The 15,682-nt window shown below is 50.9% G+C and overlaps 5 protein-coding genes across 5 annotated transcripts; 4 read left to right on the top strand and 1 right to left on the bottom strand.

Annotated features, from left to right (window-relative positions):
- Nucleotides 1-2,642: 2,642 nt before the first annotated feature.
- On the top strand, nucleotides 2,643-5,067 carry M437DRAFT_81438 (uncharacterized protein; the record flags this gene model as incomplete). Its single annotated transcript, XM_041027558.1, has 3 exons — nucleotides 2,643-2,749; nucleotides 2,805-2,956; nucleotides 3,005-5,067. 3 exons carry the CDS (start codon nucleotides 2,643-2,645, stop codon nucleotides 5,065-5,067), a joined length of 2,322 nt encoding a protein of 773 aa, XP_040882600.1.
- Nucleotides 5,068-5,796: 729 nt separating this feature from the next.
- Nucleotides 5,797-8,058, top strand: M437DRAFT_72475 (uncharacterized protein; the record flags this gene model as incomplete). The annotated part of the gene is made up of 3 exons (XM_041025864.1): nucleotides 5,797-5,863; nucleotides 5,918-7,285; nucleotides 7,316-8,058. The coding sequence occupies 3 exons, from the start codon at nucleotides 5,797-5,799 to the stop codon at nucleotides 8,056-8,058; spliced, it is 2,178 nt and encodes a 725-aa protein (XP_040882599.1).
- A 751-nt stretch (nucleotides 8,059-8,809) lies between these two features.
- On the bottom strand, nucleotides 8,810-10,572 carry M437DRAFT_40813 (uncharacterized protein; the record flags this gene model as incomplete). The annotated part of the gene is made up of 2 exons (XM_041020256.1): nucleotides 8,810-8,969; nucleotides 9,020-10,572. 2 exons carry the CDS (start codon nucleotides 10,570-10,572, stop codon nucleotides 8,810-8,812), a joined length of 1,713 nt encoding a protein of 570 aa, XP_040882598.1.
- A 449-nt stretch (nucleotides 10,573-11,021) lies between these two features.
- On the top strand, nucleotides 11,022-11,959 carry M437DRAFT_41301 (ribose 5-phosphate isomerase A; the record flags this gene model as incomplete). The annotated part of the gene is made up of 3 exons (XM_041020359.1): nucleotides 11,022-11,457; nucleotides 11,514-11,734; nucleotides 11,780-11,959. The coding sequence occupies 3 exons, from the start codon at nucleotides 11,022-11,024 to the stop codon at nucleotides 11,957-11,959; spliced, it is 837 nt and encodes a 278-aa protein (XP_040882597.1).
- Nucleotides 11,960-13,978: 2,019 nt separating this feature from the next.
- On the top strand, nucleotides 13,979-14,559 carry M437DRAFT_63128 (uncharacterized protein; the record flags this gene model as incomplete). Its single annotated transcript, XM_041024203.1, has 2 exons — nucleotides 13,979-14,211; nucleotides 14,262-14,559. 2 exons carry the CDS (start codon nucleotides 13,979-13,981, stop codon nucleotides 14,557-14,559), a joined length of 531 nt encoding a protein of 176 aa, XP_040882596.1.
- Nucleotides 14,560-15,682: the final 1,123 nt, after the last annotated feature.

The following is a 15,682-nucleotide window of genomic DNA, read 5'->3' as shown; positions in this document are numbered from 1 at the left end:
TCCTCCTCATTCACTCTTTCGTGCTTTGGTTGCTTTGCGAACCAGTTTCTGCGGTCGCTAACGTACTTCTCGAGTTCGGACAAGAGCTGCTGCGATGGCTCGTCCATGGTAAGTGGTCGTAAAACTGTGCGAGGAATCGTAGGTGAACGTCTTGCTGGCGAGAATCTTTTAACCGTCGAGATTGATGGCTTCATGCTGTGAAGCTCACGGACTTCTGAAGAAGCTTTCTGGACTTTGCCGGCCTTCGCATAAGAGATGCTGACCTCTTTGACAGGCGACAAGGTTGGGACGAAGCTCTTGGTGGCAGCTGCCTTGACGGTACCCACGGCTGTGACAGAGCCGGGACCGCTGGCTGAGGTACTAGTATTTCCAGGCTCCCTCGTCAATTGTTGCTGTGCCTCGGAACGGTGTTGAATCGTTGCAGTAGCTCGAGCGAACCCACCAAACTTGCTTCTGAGTAGTTGTAGGTTGTTGACATCGCTCTTGCTACTGCTGCTGTCGGCACGAGCAAGCTTGTAACGAGCCACTGGACTCAGAGAGCGACTGTCAGAGGCCAGTCGGGGGTCCAGAGATGACCAGACAACAGGTCTGGTGGTCGAGGTAGCTTCGTACGAGTCATCGCCAGCAACGACAGCGTACTCACCACTGACCACAGTCTCGAACGCCTGGTGGTGACTCGAGCCGACCTGGTACTCCATGTCCTGGTCGGTCTCAATTGATGCCACCACAGGCAATCTCGACTCCTGACCCTTCTGGAAACGAATGGCGGGAGGCAGGGTCATGGCAGGCGCCGGGAACGGTGCCAATTGATCCAGGTTGTCGTCGGCATGCTGGCCGACGGTGGCCTCTTCATCGCTCTCATAGTCCGGGAGCTCTGTCAACTCCTCGGACTCCACGGAGCCGGCACTCTGGCTGACGCCAAAGCCCGCGTCGAACATACTGTGTAGGCCACCCTGCGAGGGAGAGCGGGGTCTACTTGCTGCAGCCCCCTTTCTTCTGCTGCGAGAAGAGCTTAGCCAGCTAGTCCTGCGAAGGACAGCTGCATGGTCGCCGAGGTCAGTGACCGAGGTCATCTGCCTCTTGGGCGAAGGAGACTGAGCGTCGTCATCATGGTCCGACGGATCGCGAGACCGCTTGCCGCGAGTCGGCGAGATCGCTGAGAAAGGAGGCCTTTGGGCACGGGTAGGCGAACCCAAGGCGGTGGTGGTGTTGCTGGCAATACTGCCAGGCCCGGACGAACGGGACTTCTTGACGGGTCGTGAAAACTCCCACGTCTCGCCGGACTCGGTCAAGAAAGACTCGAGCTTGCGCTTCTCGCGTTGAGGAGAGATGCTGCTATTGTTGTTGTTGTTGTTGTTGTTGTTGTTGTTGTTGTTGTTGCTGCTGCTGCTGCTGCCGCGAGGAGAGACAGCGCGCGAGGAAGAGGCGGAAGAGTGCTCCATCGTGCAACGCTTTCGCTTGCTTTGTTGGAGACACTTGAAAAGGAGGTGCGGAGCAAGGCAAGCAGTTGGTGGTGCTTGTTGTCGTTGTTCAGAAAGAAAAAATTGACTGGTTTCGGTGCGCTGAGAGGAAGAAGGGTTGGTGGGAGAAGTCGAGAATTGGTTTGATACAGACCAAACACTGCTTTTCGTTCGTCATTTCGTGTTTGTCCCTTTCACTCGAGTTCGTCACTATAGCGATACATATCCCTTGATTTTCCGCCTGGATACCAATCAAGTCAAAGTGTCCCCATCGACCTACCACGCTGTGGTGAATCAACCTCCTCTGTGGAGCAGATTGACTCTCTCTCCTACCAAAGTGCTTTCGTAACCGACTGTAGATATGCAGAGTGTCTACCAACCGAATCAAGGCAACCATTGAGGGCATTGTTTGCTGCAGGAAAATTGTATTAGGCGACTCTCTCTGTACAAGCTGACTGCTGATTATGCATTTTGATAGGTGTATAACAGATTACACTGGCATTTGGAATATAGACAAAAGACTTCGATGGTTGTAAAGGAAGTAGAACAGGGATGGAACCAGTGAAGAGCTTGAGCAGTGACAACAAGTCAATACCTATCCACTGACTGAAATTTACGGCTTAGATTGAATTCTCTTTTTGGAGAGAATCCTCGAATATGCAAACACAATCAAACGTGAACGTAAGTTGATGATTAAAGAGGAGAAATGAGGATGGAGTTGCAGCAGCAGAAGAGCGGGCGGGCGGTGGAGAGGTGGTGGAGCGGTGGAGCAACTTGAGCAAAGCACAAGTTTCTCCTGTTTGACAAGGCGCAATCGTAAAACAATCTCCTCGCTATCATCCTACTGCTTTCTATCCGAACCTCAGACTCCCTCCCCACCTACCGCAGCTGCCCAAATCGATATTATTCCCTGCCGCCTTGTCGATCCTGTCAGCACAATCGAAGCAGCTGACGTCTGCGACCGACTCGAGCGCCATCAACGCTCATCGGGGCGACAAGACACATCTCGCCAACACCCACGCCCAACTTGACAAGGCCCAGACACCCCACGCTGACCAGAGTCAATTCGCTATCGCAACCGAGACCTGAGCTCGACCATCAATCTGCTCGTCTGCAACGCTATTTCTTCTCAACCATCTCTCGTCGCTTGCACCAGCCGCTGCCCCTCACATCCGCACCAAAATGGCCGTTTACGGCGCGCGCTACACGATAGAGCAATTGAAAGCTCTTCGTGAGTCGCCTCTAGTACGCAAGCCAGACGAACTGCCCTCGATCGATGAGTGGATAGAGTAAGCCCCTCCTGTGACCGCCTCCTACCAAGTCCGCATGCTCAACAAAGAAAAGAGGTACTCAGCAATCGCAACAAGAGAATGGCGGTCGCAAGCCACGCAACCAGTCCCAGAGACCCGAAGAGCCTGCTCCAATGGGCAACTTCTCATCACAGAGACCATCATTACTACAGACTAGACACACATCACGCTCTGCCCAGCAGCCTGGTACGTCATTCGCTCTGCCTAATCTTGCAGAAAGCTTACATTCACCAGACGAAATCGTACTTGGTCCACCAAAAACATCGTTCGCATCATCTCGCAACATCAACAAGCTCGAAGAGCGTGAGCAGGAACAAGAGTCACCTGCTGCCAACCAGCGCTCGCGCTTCTTCCGTGACAGAGAGACTACAAAGACTGGCAACAACAGAGACTGGCGCTCGTCCAAGCAACAGCAAGAAGACGACGATGCTTTCGCTTCCGAGCCCAGATTCACACCGCGCCAACCGCGCGAAGGCAATGGCAATGGCTTTGGACAGCGCTTCGATCAGCGCTGGGCCCGCGACAACCTCGACCGTGACCGTGGCGGTGACCGTGAGCGCGAACGTGAACGTGAACGTGAGCGAGAGCGAGAGAGACCTAGTCAGCGCGGTGGCTGGCGAGACAAGGCTCGCAACGAGCGTCAACAGGATGCTCCTGAGAAGGAGCCAGAATGGATGGACGAGCCATTGGAGAAGGAGAATAAGAATCAGATGCACACACAGGAAGACTTTGAGCAGTGGAAGGAGCGTATGAAGGCTGCTAACAACGGATCCGCTGCCGAGACCAAGCCAGACACCTTTGCCGATGGCGTCGCCACTCCTGTCAAGTCAACGCCGGCACATTCAAAACCACAAACCCCGATGGTAGAAGCGCCTGGCTTCGACAAGAGTATCTTCGGATCCTGGGGTGAGAGCAAAAGGCTCGAGAGTCCTGTCGACACGCGCGCGATCAAGGCTCCGGCTGGAGGAAAGGGAAAGTCTTCTCGCTTCGCAGCCATGTTTACTCCCAAAGAGGAGACTCGACCTGTTGTTGAAGAGGCTGCCACCCCCGCTGCACTAGAGTCAAACGAAGACAAGCAAGGCTTTGCCAGAATCATGGCCGGCCTCCGTAGAGGACAATCACAGTCCGGCGGTGTCGACTCGCCCATCAAAGAGCAAGATGGAAGAGGTCCACCTGCTGGTCCGCCGCCTGGCTTTGGCCTCCAACCATCTCAAGACCCTCTGGCTGCACTGTTCGACAAGGGCCCTTCATCGCATCAGTCTCCTCGACCTCAGTCTGGTTTTGCTTCCGACTCTTTCTTACCGCCTCCATCTCAGTTCAGCCGTCCCACTAGTAACGTCGCCTCCCCTGATCCAGCATCTATGAAACCGAACAACCCTGTTTCGCATCTACCTCAGCAGATGCAGAACATCTTCCTTGACCAAGCTCCTCGCAATGGCTCAACGCCCGAAAACTTCAACCAACAACACTCACGCAAGCAGAACTCATTGAACAAGGACTCGGAGTTCTTGCTCAACTTGATTCAAGCAAAGAACGCCAACAGAGCTCCTCCTCCGGCTCGCAGCCAACACGAGCCTGAACCTTTCCAGCTCTTCCTTGACCAACCACCGAAGACTCAAACTCAGACTATTGCGCCTAAGCCGCAAGCTCCTCGTCCTACTGAATCGATCGAGGAGCAATTGTTCCGTGGCAACCAAAACATGGATCAGGGTCGTCCTCGCGCTCCTCCTGGCTTCATCGAGGATCCCTCGATTGTATTGCAGCAAGCTCAGCGCAGCTACCCTAACGGTCCTCTTCAGCCGCGCCGCCAGAGCACTGCCCAGCAGATGCCAAACGCTGGTCCTGGTGCTCCCCAAGACTTTCCTCCTAACTTCCCATATATGACCGGCGGCCCTCCGCCTCCTGGTCCCGGCGACCGCCTCCCTCCTGGTTTCAATCCCAACATGCGTCACCCTCCTGGCTTTGCAAACATGCCCAACATTTTCCAGCAGCCTAGCTCACAGCCTCCACAGCAAGGCGGAAACATGCAAGGCCCTCCTCCCGGCTTCCCATCAGGCATGGGTATGCCGCCTCCCGGATTTGGAGCTCACGGTCCTCCCCCGCCTGGCTTCTTTAACAACCCAAACCACATCCCCGGCGTGCCCCCTGGCTTCGCTCCTCCGGGCATGATGATGATGCCTGGCTCTAATGTCAGAAGCCCCGATGGTACTCCTGGTATGCGCAGCCCTCAAGAAGGTCCTGGTATGGGTATGCCTATGCTCCAAGGCATGGGTGCTGCCTACGGAAACAGGCGCTAGGAGTCGTCTTTCAGACCCTCAGATACCGGAAGGACATGCTACCAATCACAGTATATGGCCGGTTGTCAATAGTCATAGAGGCATGATGATGAAGGAAAGTGTCAATGACCAGGAAAAGATAAAAAAGAAGGATGCCTTTTTCGGTTTAGTGTCCGAGATAATTATGAACAAAATCAAGGGCACTTTGGCCTTATTTGCTATCCTACAAATTGTTGTCCTTTCGTTTAAGTGATATGTGTTCGTTACATAGAATTCCTGAACTGAGCACGCTTGCCGTGTCGCTCACCGTTCTGGACTATGAACTGGTGTATATCTCAAATGGGTGATAAGGCCTCTCTCGAAATCCGAGCCCATAATTTCTTCAGATAAGCATTGCAGCACAATCGCACACTCGATAACCACCAGACTTTACAAAACGATGCTAGAGGTACCCTGCAAGCACTACACGGAGCATTGACAACCGAAGGAACAAATTTGATCAAATTGTTCAAGAAGAACATGTTTAGATGGTTGTGTACAAGGCAACCCTGCCCGGAGCACAGGCCAAGCTCGGCGAAGAATGGCTAAAGTCCGTTGGCTGGTGTTTTTCCAAAGAAAAAAGTTACCCTCCATTTCCTTGCGACCATTTGAACACAACTATCGCTTGCAAACACGATTCGATACGTCTAGCTCGGTCGCAAATACTAGAGACTTTTGCTGGATTGATTATCACATACTCGAAACGTCAATATGCCAGCTCAGGGCAAAGCAAAGGGCAGTCGCCGCAATGAAGGCGCCTCCTCTTCTGCTGCAGCGAGTACGTTCCTCATGTGGAGTGTACAGAGAGAAACAAACTGACATGTGTAAACAGGCGACCCTCGTTTCGCATCCATGACCACAGATCCTCGCTTCCGTCTTCCCTCAGCACGACACAGCAAAGTAGGCGTCGACAAGCGTTTCACCCGCATGTTCAAGGACGATGATTTCTCAAAGAAAGCGTCTGTCGACAAGTACGGTCGCAAGGTTGCAAAGAGCAATGCGAAGAAAGAGTTGGAACGCTTCTACAAGATTGAAGATGGAGATGAGGAGGAAGATGAAGAGTCAGAGGAAGAGATGGGAAAGGCACAGAAGGTCAAGCCTAAGAAGAGCAAGAAGCCGGTGAGAGAGGTTGTGGGAAGTGATGAGGAGAGCGAAGAGGAGGCTATTGCTGATGACGAGGAGATCGAGGCTGAGCTCAAGAGACTGGATGGCAGAGTCAGGGATCCGGCGAGAGAGGGCGGTTTCTCGTCTTCTGAGGACGACAGCAGTTCTGAAGATGACAGCGAAGAGGAGGAGGAGATTGAAGAGGATGCAGTGGAGTTCCCTAACGAGGAAGCTGCTGATGTGCCTCTTGGTGATGTCTCGTCTCGTCTGGCTGTCGTCAACCTCGACTGGGACAACATCCGCGCAGAGGATCTCATGGCTGTTGCGCAGAGTTTTGCTGCTACTGGCCGTGTTTCCAAGGTCGTCGTATACCCCAGCGAGTTTGGCAAGGAGCGCATGCAAAAGGAAGAACTCGAAGGCCCACCTAGAGACATTTTCGCCAGCACAACAAAGGAGATCGACGAGGACGAAGACAGCGACGACGAGGAAGAGAGAATCAAGAAAGAGCTACTGAAGGGAGACACAGGCGAAGAGTTCGACTCCGCAAAACTGCGTCAATACCAACTGGATCGCCTAAAGTACTACTACGCCGTCATCACCTGCGACTCCAAGGAAACAGCAAAGTCCCTCTACGATGGCATGGACGGTCGTGAATATCTCTCCACAGCAAACTTCTTCGATCTGCGATTTGTCCCTGACGATGTCGATTTTGACACCGACACCCCTCGCGACGAGTGCACAAAGATTCCCGCAGGCTACAAGCCCAACGAATTCGTCACAGATGCTCTTACCCACAGTAAAGTCCGCTTGACATGGGACGCCGACGACACAACAAGAAAAGAAGTCCAGAAACGTGCCTTCTCTCGCGCTGAGATCGACGAGAACGACCTCCAAGCCTACATCGGCAGCGACAGCAGCGACGACGAAGATAACGACACTGGCATGACAAAAGCAGAGCAGCAAAGACAAAAGATGCGTGCTGCACTGGGTCTATCCACCGAAGCAGCAAAGTCAAAATCTAAAGACGATGGCCCGGTTGGAGATATGCAAATCACTTTTACTTCCGGTCTGTCCAATGCCGCAGCAAAGTCCAAGGGTGTGTTTGAGAACGAACCTATCATCGAAGAAACCACACGCGAGAAGTACATCCGCAAGGAGAAAGAACGCAAAGCCCGTCGCAAGGAAAAGATGAAGGCAGCCCGCAATGGAGGTGAAGCTGCAGCAGAAACATCCGACAACGAGGCCATCACAGAAAAGACACCCGCAAGCACAGCACCAGCAGCAGATGACGACGATCCCTTCAACGACCCCTTCTTCAACGACACAGCAACCTCCCAAAAACAAGAAAAACTCGCTCGCAAAGCAGATCGTCAGAAGAAGCGCGAGGCGAAAGAAGCAGCAGACGCCGCCAATGCCGCCAAACGCGCCGAGCTGGAACTGCTCATGGTCGACGAAAACACCGGAGCTTCCGAATCCATGCGCCACTTCAACATGAACGAAATCGCCAAAGCCGAAAAGACCCTCAAGAAGAAATCGAAAAACAACAAGAAAGCCAAGGATGCAGCTGAAATACTTAAACAAGACGATTTCAGTATGGAAACGCAGGATCCGAGATTTGCCAAATTGTTTGAGAGTCATGAGTTTGCTATTGATCCTACGAATCCTAGGTTCAAGGGTACGCAGGGTATGAAGGCGTTGTTGGAAGAGGGAAGGAGGAAGAGAAAGGGTAGGAGTGATGAGGATGGTGAGAGAGCTGATGCTCCACCGGTAGAGAAGAGGGAGAAGAAGGCAAAGACTGAGGCTTCTTCTGGTGGTGAGGATTTGAATTCGCTGCTTGCGAGAGTAAAGGCAAAGACCAAGGCTAGGTAGAGAGGTTGTTGATCGGATAGTCACAAGCATAATGCATGAAAGACCTTGGCTTCGAGCAGGGCTGTACTGAATGTCGACCCACTACAAGCGATTCGCCGATGTGCCTCACCACTCCTTTGTCTCAAGCCTACAAGCATCAAGGACAACAGATGATCACTAGCTAACCACAAGAGTTCTTAATTGTCAAGAACCACAGCGACAAAGCAGACATCATCCTTATGGAAACTTGGCTAGAGAAGTGGACAAAAATTGGACCTAGACGAGAAGTTCTACAGGCTCGTACAGTATCGTAGTGTCTGGTGAGAGATGAAGCTCCGAACCTTCTCCGTAGAGGCAGCTCATCTCCATGTTAATATTCCTCAAACCTGTAGTTGCAAAGCTGCATGATATTTTCAGGAGGGAAGGTACCGCTCACTAGGCGCCACTGCCTCAGGGATTTTTCCTGTTTTCGCCTCGATATCCAAATTCGTATGCATTCGTGTACATGTTGCACTACGTCAGAAATTGGGATTGAGTAGATGGTTTGGTCATCATCTCCAAGCAATATGATCGAAAAGTAATGCTTCTTTTATTTTTGGCATGAAGCTAGCATAGAGCTCACAGTCTAGCCTAGATTCGGAAGCGTCAGAGAGCAACAGCTCGGATGAAGATGAGAAGACATGGGAAAACGCCTCGCTATGCAGTCTTGATGGCCATAAAAATTCCTTATGAACGCCACCTCTTTTTATTAGTCGTGAAATATCTGTACAGCTCAGACTCGGAGAACGGAGGCCTTGCTCTCAATGCCATCGAAGATGCATGTGTTGTCGATGGGCACGTATTGCTTCGTGATGACCTTGATGACTTCTTGGGCTACCATACCACCGACCAAAGAGCCGATATTGTGGAGCTCGGATGCACCGGCACGAACACTGGTCATTAGTCAGTATTACTTAAAGCTACAGTAGGGGAAGACACCTACAGTTCGCGCACAATGTTGGCGCATTTTGCCTTGAGCTCATCATATCCGGGATTCTCGATGAAAGTGCCAGCTTCATTGATCAGAGAATCTATGATATTCAAAGCAATGCCGACCATCTTTTCAGTATCAGCTTCAATGTCAGCATCAGTCGAGCCAGGGACTCTAGGCTCTCCGCCAAGTGCGTCGACGTTGTGGCTACCGACAAATGCATCCCAAGCGACAAAGGCAATGTAGTGCAGGATACCGCTATCCAGGCCAAATGTCAAGTTGTTGAGGTGTTCAACAGCAGATTTGGCAGTTTCTTCACCCCAGTGCAGTGGGGCATCACCACGTGCAATGCGAAGAGGCTTTCCACGCACCAACTTGATGTGAGCAGCACCCTTGCAGAAAGCCTCGACTTCCTTCTCGTCGATGGGCTCCGTGCGACCAACGCTAGCTTCGAGTGCTCGGACAGTTTGCAGCACCTCTGCAGCATCCTTGCGGGCCTTTGACTTATATATGTTCTGCAGCTGGATGTAGTCGGCACTTCTAGCCTTCATATCGGGCACCGCACCAGGAAGAGGAAGTTGATGATGGGTAGAGTAGAAGGTGTGAACAGCATTGGCGATGAACCAGAATGCGGATGAGGTAGGCTCCAGAGATTTTGTTTCAGGAGCATCAAGCACAGCGAGGACGGAGCCAGGAGCGGTGGGAGGGTTCAATGACTTGATGATTGCAGCAGTGGCTTCGGCAAAGTTCTCTTCATCAGGTGGAGAAGCTTTTGCGACCATGTTGCGGAAGTCAGTCTTCTCCTGGTATGACTGAGGTGGTTGGCCGTTGTGAGATGCACGCCATTCGTCAAGGAAGTGTAGCAGAAGCAGAAGGTATGGAACGTGACCAATGTCCTCAGACGACAATGCCTGAAGGTTGCTGGTCTTCTCTTTTTGGAATTGGACAAGTTCGGGCCATGGAGCGAGCAGGCGCAAATCGGTTGTGGAAGCAGGATCGGGGTGGGTATCGACTATAGGGAAGGCTGGGGGTAGTGAGAGAGAAAAGTGCGAGTAGAAGCCAGAGCAATGGATGTAGAACAGAGGTACGTGGTGTGTCTGGCAATGGGCTGAGACGACGTCAAGCACGTCGGGAGCGATGGGAGCGGTGACGAGGATGAGGGTGTATGGATTGAGAGCGGCTTCTCTAGCGATAAAAGCTGAGAGTGGCTCGGTAATGGCGTGTCCTTGAACATCTGGGTTCAGTTCTTGCAGCAGGCGGCGGCTCGATTCGGCGCGGAAGGTTCCCAGAGTGCTCTCGTCGAGGAAGAAGTTGACGCCCAGGTCTTGTTCCGAGACAAGAGTAGAGTCCAGGATAGTGAAGTGACCAATGCCAGGAAGGATCAGGTTCTTGAGAGTCTCGACACCGACGACGCCAGGACCGTTGTTGATGAGCAGGATGTGGGCTTGTTCCAGGGCGGCTTGTCCGCTGGCAGCCCAGAGACGGAGCTGTCTGTCGTATCTCTTTTCCTTGGATGTAGGCACTCCCTGGAGAGGAGGCGGCGTGGCCTCTGCGTTGGCTGCCATGATGAGATTGTGGGTGGATTGATGGACTGAATTGGACACAAGTTCTAGATCAGGAAGCTACGGCGTGCACGGCGTGGTGTCGGCGTTTGACTGATGACGAAAGGGAAATGGCGGGGCAGTCGGCGGGAGAAGCGATGCCGGCCGGTCGTTTGCACGCGCCGCCAGACATTCAAGCATTATTCAGGGCACCCCGCTACCAACATTTGCTCTGCGGCTAATATCATCTTTTTGCTCGTTATCATAAGAAGCCATTTATCCAACCCATCCGCTGTGCATGTTTGCTGGTGAGTCCTTCTTCTGAATATGTCACTGTGACCGAGGCCTCGATTGCTCATACCGCTCTAGCTTCGTCCCAACAAACATTTATTCGTCTGCTGTCCTCGTCACCTTCGACCCTTATCCTCCGCTCTCTCCGCCCTCTGTCTCGTCCACACCAATTCTCCCGCAAAATGTCCGTTACTACTGGTGCTCCCGGCTCAGCAGCAGCTGCTGCTGTCGACATGATCGAGCAGGCCAAGCGCAAGGCCGCTTACCGCGCCGTCGCCGACCACTTCGACTCTGAGATGCAGTTTGTTGGTATTGGTTCTGGAAGCACAATCATCTACGGTGTTGAGGCTATCAAGGACTGCTTGGCCAAGAACCCTCCCAAGAACGGTCGCTACATCTTCTTCGTCCCCACTGGTTTCCAGTCGAGAAAGGTCATTGAGCAGGCCGGCCTGATGCCCATGGGTTTCGACAGCTTGCCCGAGAACGTCATGTTGGATGTTGCTTTCGACGGTGCCGACGAGGTCGACGACGACTTGAACTGCATCAAGGGTGGTGGTGCTTGCTTGTTCCAGGAGAAGCTGGTCGCAACTCGCGCAAAAAAGTTTGTCTGCATTGCTGGTAACACTCTCACTCGGAATCCTTCTGCCTCACCTTGTGCTGACACTTTATTTTAGACTACCGCAAGAACCAGACCCGCCTGATCACAAAGTGGCCCTCAATACCTATTGAGGTTGCTCCCATCGCTCACGCGACCGTTATGCGCCAGCTCAAGCTCATTGGTTCTATCAACCCCGTGCTGCGTGAGCACACCCTTGCAAAGACTGGTCCCATCCAGACCGACCAAGGTTTCTACATCATCGATGCTCCTTTCAAGCCCCTTCTTACCCAAGAAGACGTCAAGAACGGCAAGGATGGCTCAGGCACGGATGGTCAGTGGGAGGTCACTGCCCTTGCACACAAGATCAAGTCCATCTCTGGTGTTCTCGAGGTTGGTCTCTTCTTTGGTCCCAACGGCTACGAGGTCCAGGCTGCTGGCGGCCAGGGCGGTCAAAAGCCCGTTGCTGCTTACTTCGGTAACGAGGACGGCTCTGTCAGCGTCAAGGAGGCAAAAGCTCACTAATAAGGTGGTGCTGATTTTCCGTCCCTTGTGATCCCCTCATGTCATACGTGCCATCTGCTCATCATGTTCATGCCAAAAGATACCAAAGTACATTGGTAGTATCTGTTCTTGGGTACTGCATTTCCTTCTCTCCTTGTTTTCCGTTTCCCGCTCCGAACAATGTGCTTGAAGAATCGTCAGTCTATTGTTCAACTGCCTTCGCCCTTGTAAGCCACGTAGTCACCGAACTTCTGCTGCATATCAAGGGAACCATTTGTTGCTGAGTGGTGCTTATATCAGCACCTATGGGAAAATGATATGGAAGAGGCTCGAAGAACCTAAAGGTACTGACAGCTTTTATATTCCCATCACCAGCGACAGCTATTCTTATAGTTCAGAAAATGTGCAACAAGTAAAACCACATTCTCAATGGTCTGGTGGCTAGCAACCACCTCACTGTCGCCTTACAGAGCTAACCCAGATCGGCAGTCACTTTGTAAACAACGACCAATTCACCAATCATTAATCAACAACTATAACAGCTTGCCCAAGTTCGAGCCTCTGCATCAGCTAATAATTTCTCCAGCAATTTCTCAACCATGGTCTCATGATAGACACACCCCTGTGGAAAGGTGGTCTAGTCACTGTCAGAGGCTGGAGGGGAAATGAGGCAGTAGAGGAGGACGAGGACGAGGATGAGGGAAAGTGAGGAAGTAAGTCAGCCCCTGAGCCACCAGACCTGTGATTTCTTTTTTGCCTGGTTGGTCTTGGGAACCATTGTGAATTTGCTGTGTATAACTCTCTGATGATGCTGACAGGAAGAAAGCACCAAAAACTCAATGATACACGGACCGCGAGGATGAAGTGTGTTGTCACGAGGAAGGAACACTGATTCCTCGCTGGTAGAGTCTACGATCTGAGTTGCGTTGATTTCAGGGTTGTTGCGGGTCGCGCCTTCGAGACCTTCGCAGTCGAAGTTACGCCATGTATCTGCGGCAGGTGCAAAGCCCACAGTGTGAGAGAGCTGGCCCTTCTGACTAGGACTAAGTACTGCAGTTCATTTCGATCACCAAGTACTTTTGATACACCTTCACTTCTGCAACCTCATTGAAGCACTCAATGCTTTTCAAGCAAACGCCGAGATCCCTTCCTCCTAATTAGACCTTCACGAAGACAATTGCGTTGATCAACTACTCAACACTGATCGAAAGATTTGCTCGTCACTTGAACTGTCCGTCCCTTACTGCCCTACTGTCACCTCGCGCTTGGTTCACATCGATACAAAGTCTCAATACGGATTCGATGTCACACACACTCTTTTTTTAGGATTTTCCTTCAGCTCTCTTTTCCAACATTGACTTTTAAACATCCTTATCAACTACATCACCAACCTTCCAAGCCATTCCTCTTGCATCATCATCATTAGTAGAAACAACCCAGGTCACTACTTTCATAAAAATGTTGAGGCTCTTTTGCAACCTGGCGATTCGAAGTGCAGTACACCTGCTATTAAGGCTGCACAGGAGAAGATGGAAAGCGTCACATTAGAGAACTATATTGACGAGATCAAGAAGATCGCAAAGGAGGTAATTATCGATGCAAACATGAGAGCTTGCGGTAATCCATGAAGAGCGTGTTGATGGAGCATCAATGATAGATTGAGCATCAGGAGTCATAACAACAGTGATGAGGAAGAGCTCGTTTCCAGTTCTAATGTTATCGTCAATCAGAATATTATAGATACAACAATCCCCAATGACAAGACGCATCGACCTTAATTCACGCTGGAATTCAATGTGAGATAAATCGAAGGCCGACAGAAATGTTTCACTTCTTCCAAGTTCTAGTAAGACCCAAACTTGTCTATAAGCCCGACATCTGTCTTTCACTTGGCTCATCTCTTTGTCCCATTCAACAACATCTCCTCCATCTCTGACACATCTTCTCTGACCTTGGTTCTCGATCTCGGATGCAGTAGATCAACTTCACACACCACGTTCTGTCAAAATCTTCTGTCCTCCACTATCCACACGACTTAAGATGTCTAAGCGCACTGAATCGGACACACCTACTGAGACCAACTTCGCCGACGAGATCAGCAAGAAACCGCGCCTCGATCTTCACGAGCAGATCCAGCGCGCTGGCATCCTGGCCACCCAGCTGCGTGAGGCGGCCAACAAGGATCACTTGGATGCCAAAGCATGGACTGCAAACCAGATCGCAACCGACGAGCTTGTCCGCATCTTTGAGAACATGCAAGAGAAGACCGCTGAGTATGTGACGCCGTTCGAGCAAAAAAACCACCATACTTACATACAAGCAGTACCTCTCAGTCAGTTGATGGCCTCATTGCAGCTCAGGTCAAGCTCGAAGTCAAAATCAAGATGGACATCCTCCAGCAGAAGACCGGAAACCGTGATCGGCTTGGTACCGAGACCAACACTTATCTTCTACCTTGGACGCCTGCTTCTAGAGAATCTATGGCAATGGCCGCTCGCGAGAAGATGGAGGGCGCTACTTCTGGAGACCTTGCTGCTCAAGTCACAGAGGCAGTTGAGTCGACCATCGTTGAGAAGTTCCAAAAGGGCATCGACAAGCAGCTGCGTGGTCTCATGAAGTGAGAGGCTGTTAGATGAGAAACAACACAGCAAAGACGCCTAAGCAGGAGTGTCTTCGGAAGTAAACAGTTCTATTAGAGCCAGAACTTTATCAAGCAGAAGCAATACAGAAGAAGACGCCTCAACCACAAGAAATAACAATTTCCAATTCAATTTTGTACAATCAAGATTCGCTACATCATACATTAGTATCTGCAAGTAGATCTTCTACTTTTTGCTTTTTGCAGTCTCGGAAAGGTCACGAACTCTTGATCCTAAAGGACTTTGAAATTTCACTGTGTCGAACCTGGAATGCGCAATGCCATGTCAAGTTGGAAACGTCACTACAGAGACACCTCGATGGAACGACATCTCTGTAGCTGTTAATCCTTTCTAGCAAGGCACTGTACGCTCTCACAACCGAAATCTTTACTTAACACAACACATCATGAGAGAGGAGTGATCACAAAGAGCAGGTTATAAGCCCGGAGAATGTTCTTAAAGAGTCGTCAGATGGTGCAAGGGTTCTCAAGTCATGTAGGGAGACAATATACTGTAGGGAAAAGACATGCGTCATGCAAGTCGAGAACGTAGCTTAGGAATGACCGTATTTCATTAAATGGCGTTGAGATGATGGAGATGAGTTGGTCTTAAAGAAGAAAACAGGTCGAGAAGAGGGAAGTGGCAATAACAGATGATGATGAGGCAGGAAGCAAAGGAAAGAGAAAGTACGGGATGAGGCAAATGGCAACTTTTGGAAATAGCAAAGGACAACAACTAAAGGCACTCGATCAGAAGAAGACCTCAAACAAAAGGAAAGAGCAAAAGACGGTAAAATCAAATTGAAATAACTTCTCTATATACAAGAAAAAATAAAACAAAATATATACATAATTCGTAACAGACGTAACGCATAACACGTAAACACACGCAGAGCAATCCAGGCTCGAATACGTGATAAACGGGACGGCGTGGCGAACAGATATTGATAAATACTGAACGCAAATGCATGTCGAACCCGATTTAAGAGGGCGTGAGGTATAGTATCTTTTGTATACAAAAAAACAGCAGGAAAAAAAGAAAAAGATCCTCCGAATCGCTTCCACGGTAGTCTACAAGAAAACGCCATTCCCAATTTTTGTATCTT

Source organism: Aureobasidium melanogenum (genome assembly GCF_000721775.1).
Source record: "Aureobasidium melanogenum CBS 110374 unplaced genomic scaffold scaffold_3, whole genome shotgun sequence".
NCBI classification, from domain to species: domain Eukaryota; kingdom Fungi; phylum Ascomycota; class Dothideomycetes; order Dothideales; family Saccotheciaceae; genus Aureobasidium; species Aureobasidium melanogenum.
This window is presented reverse-complemented; position numbering and strand designations above follow the sequence as displayed.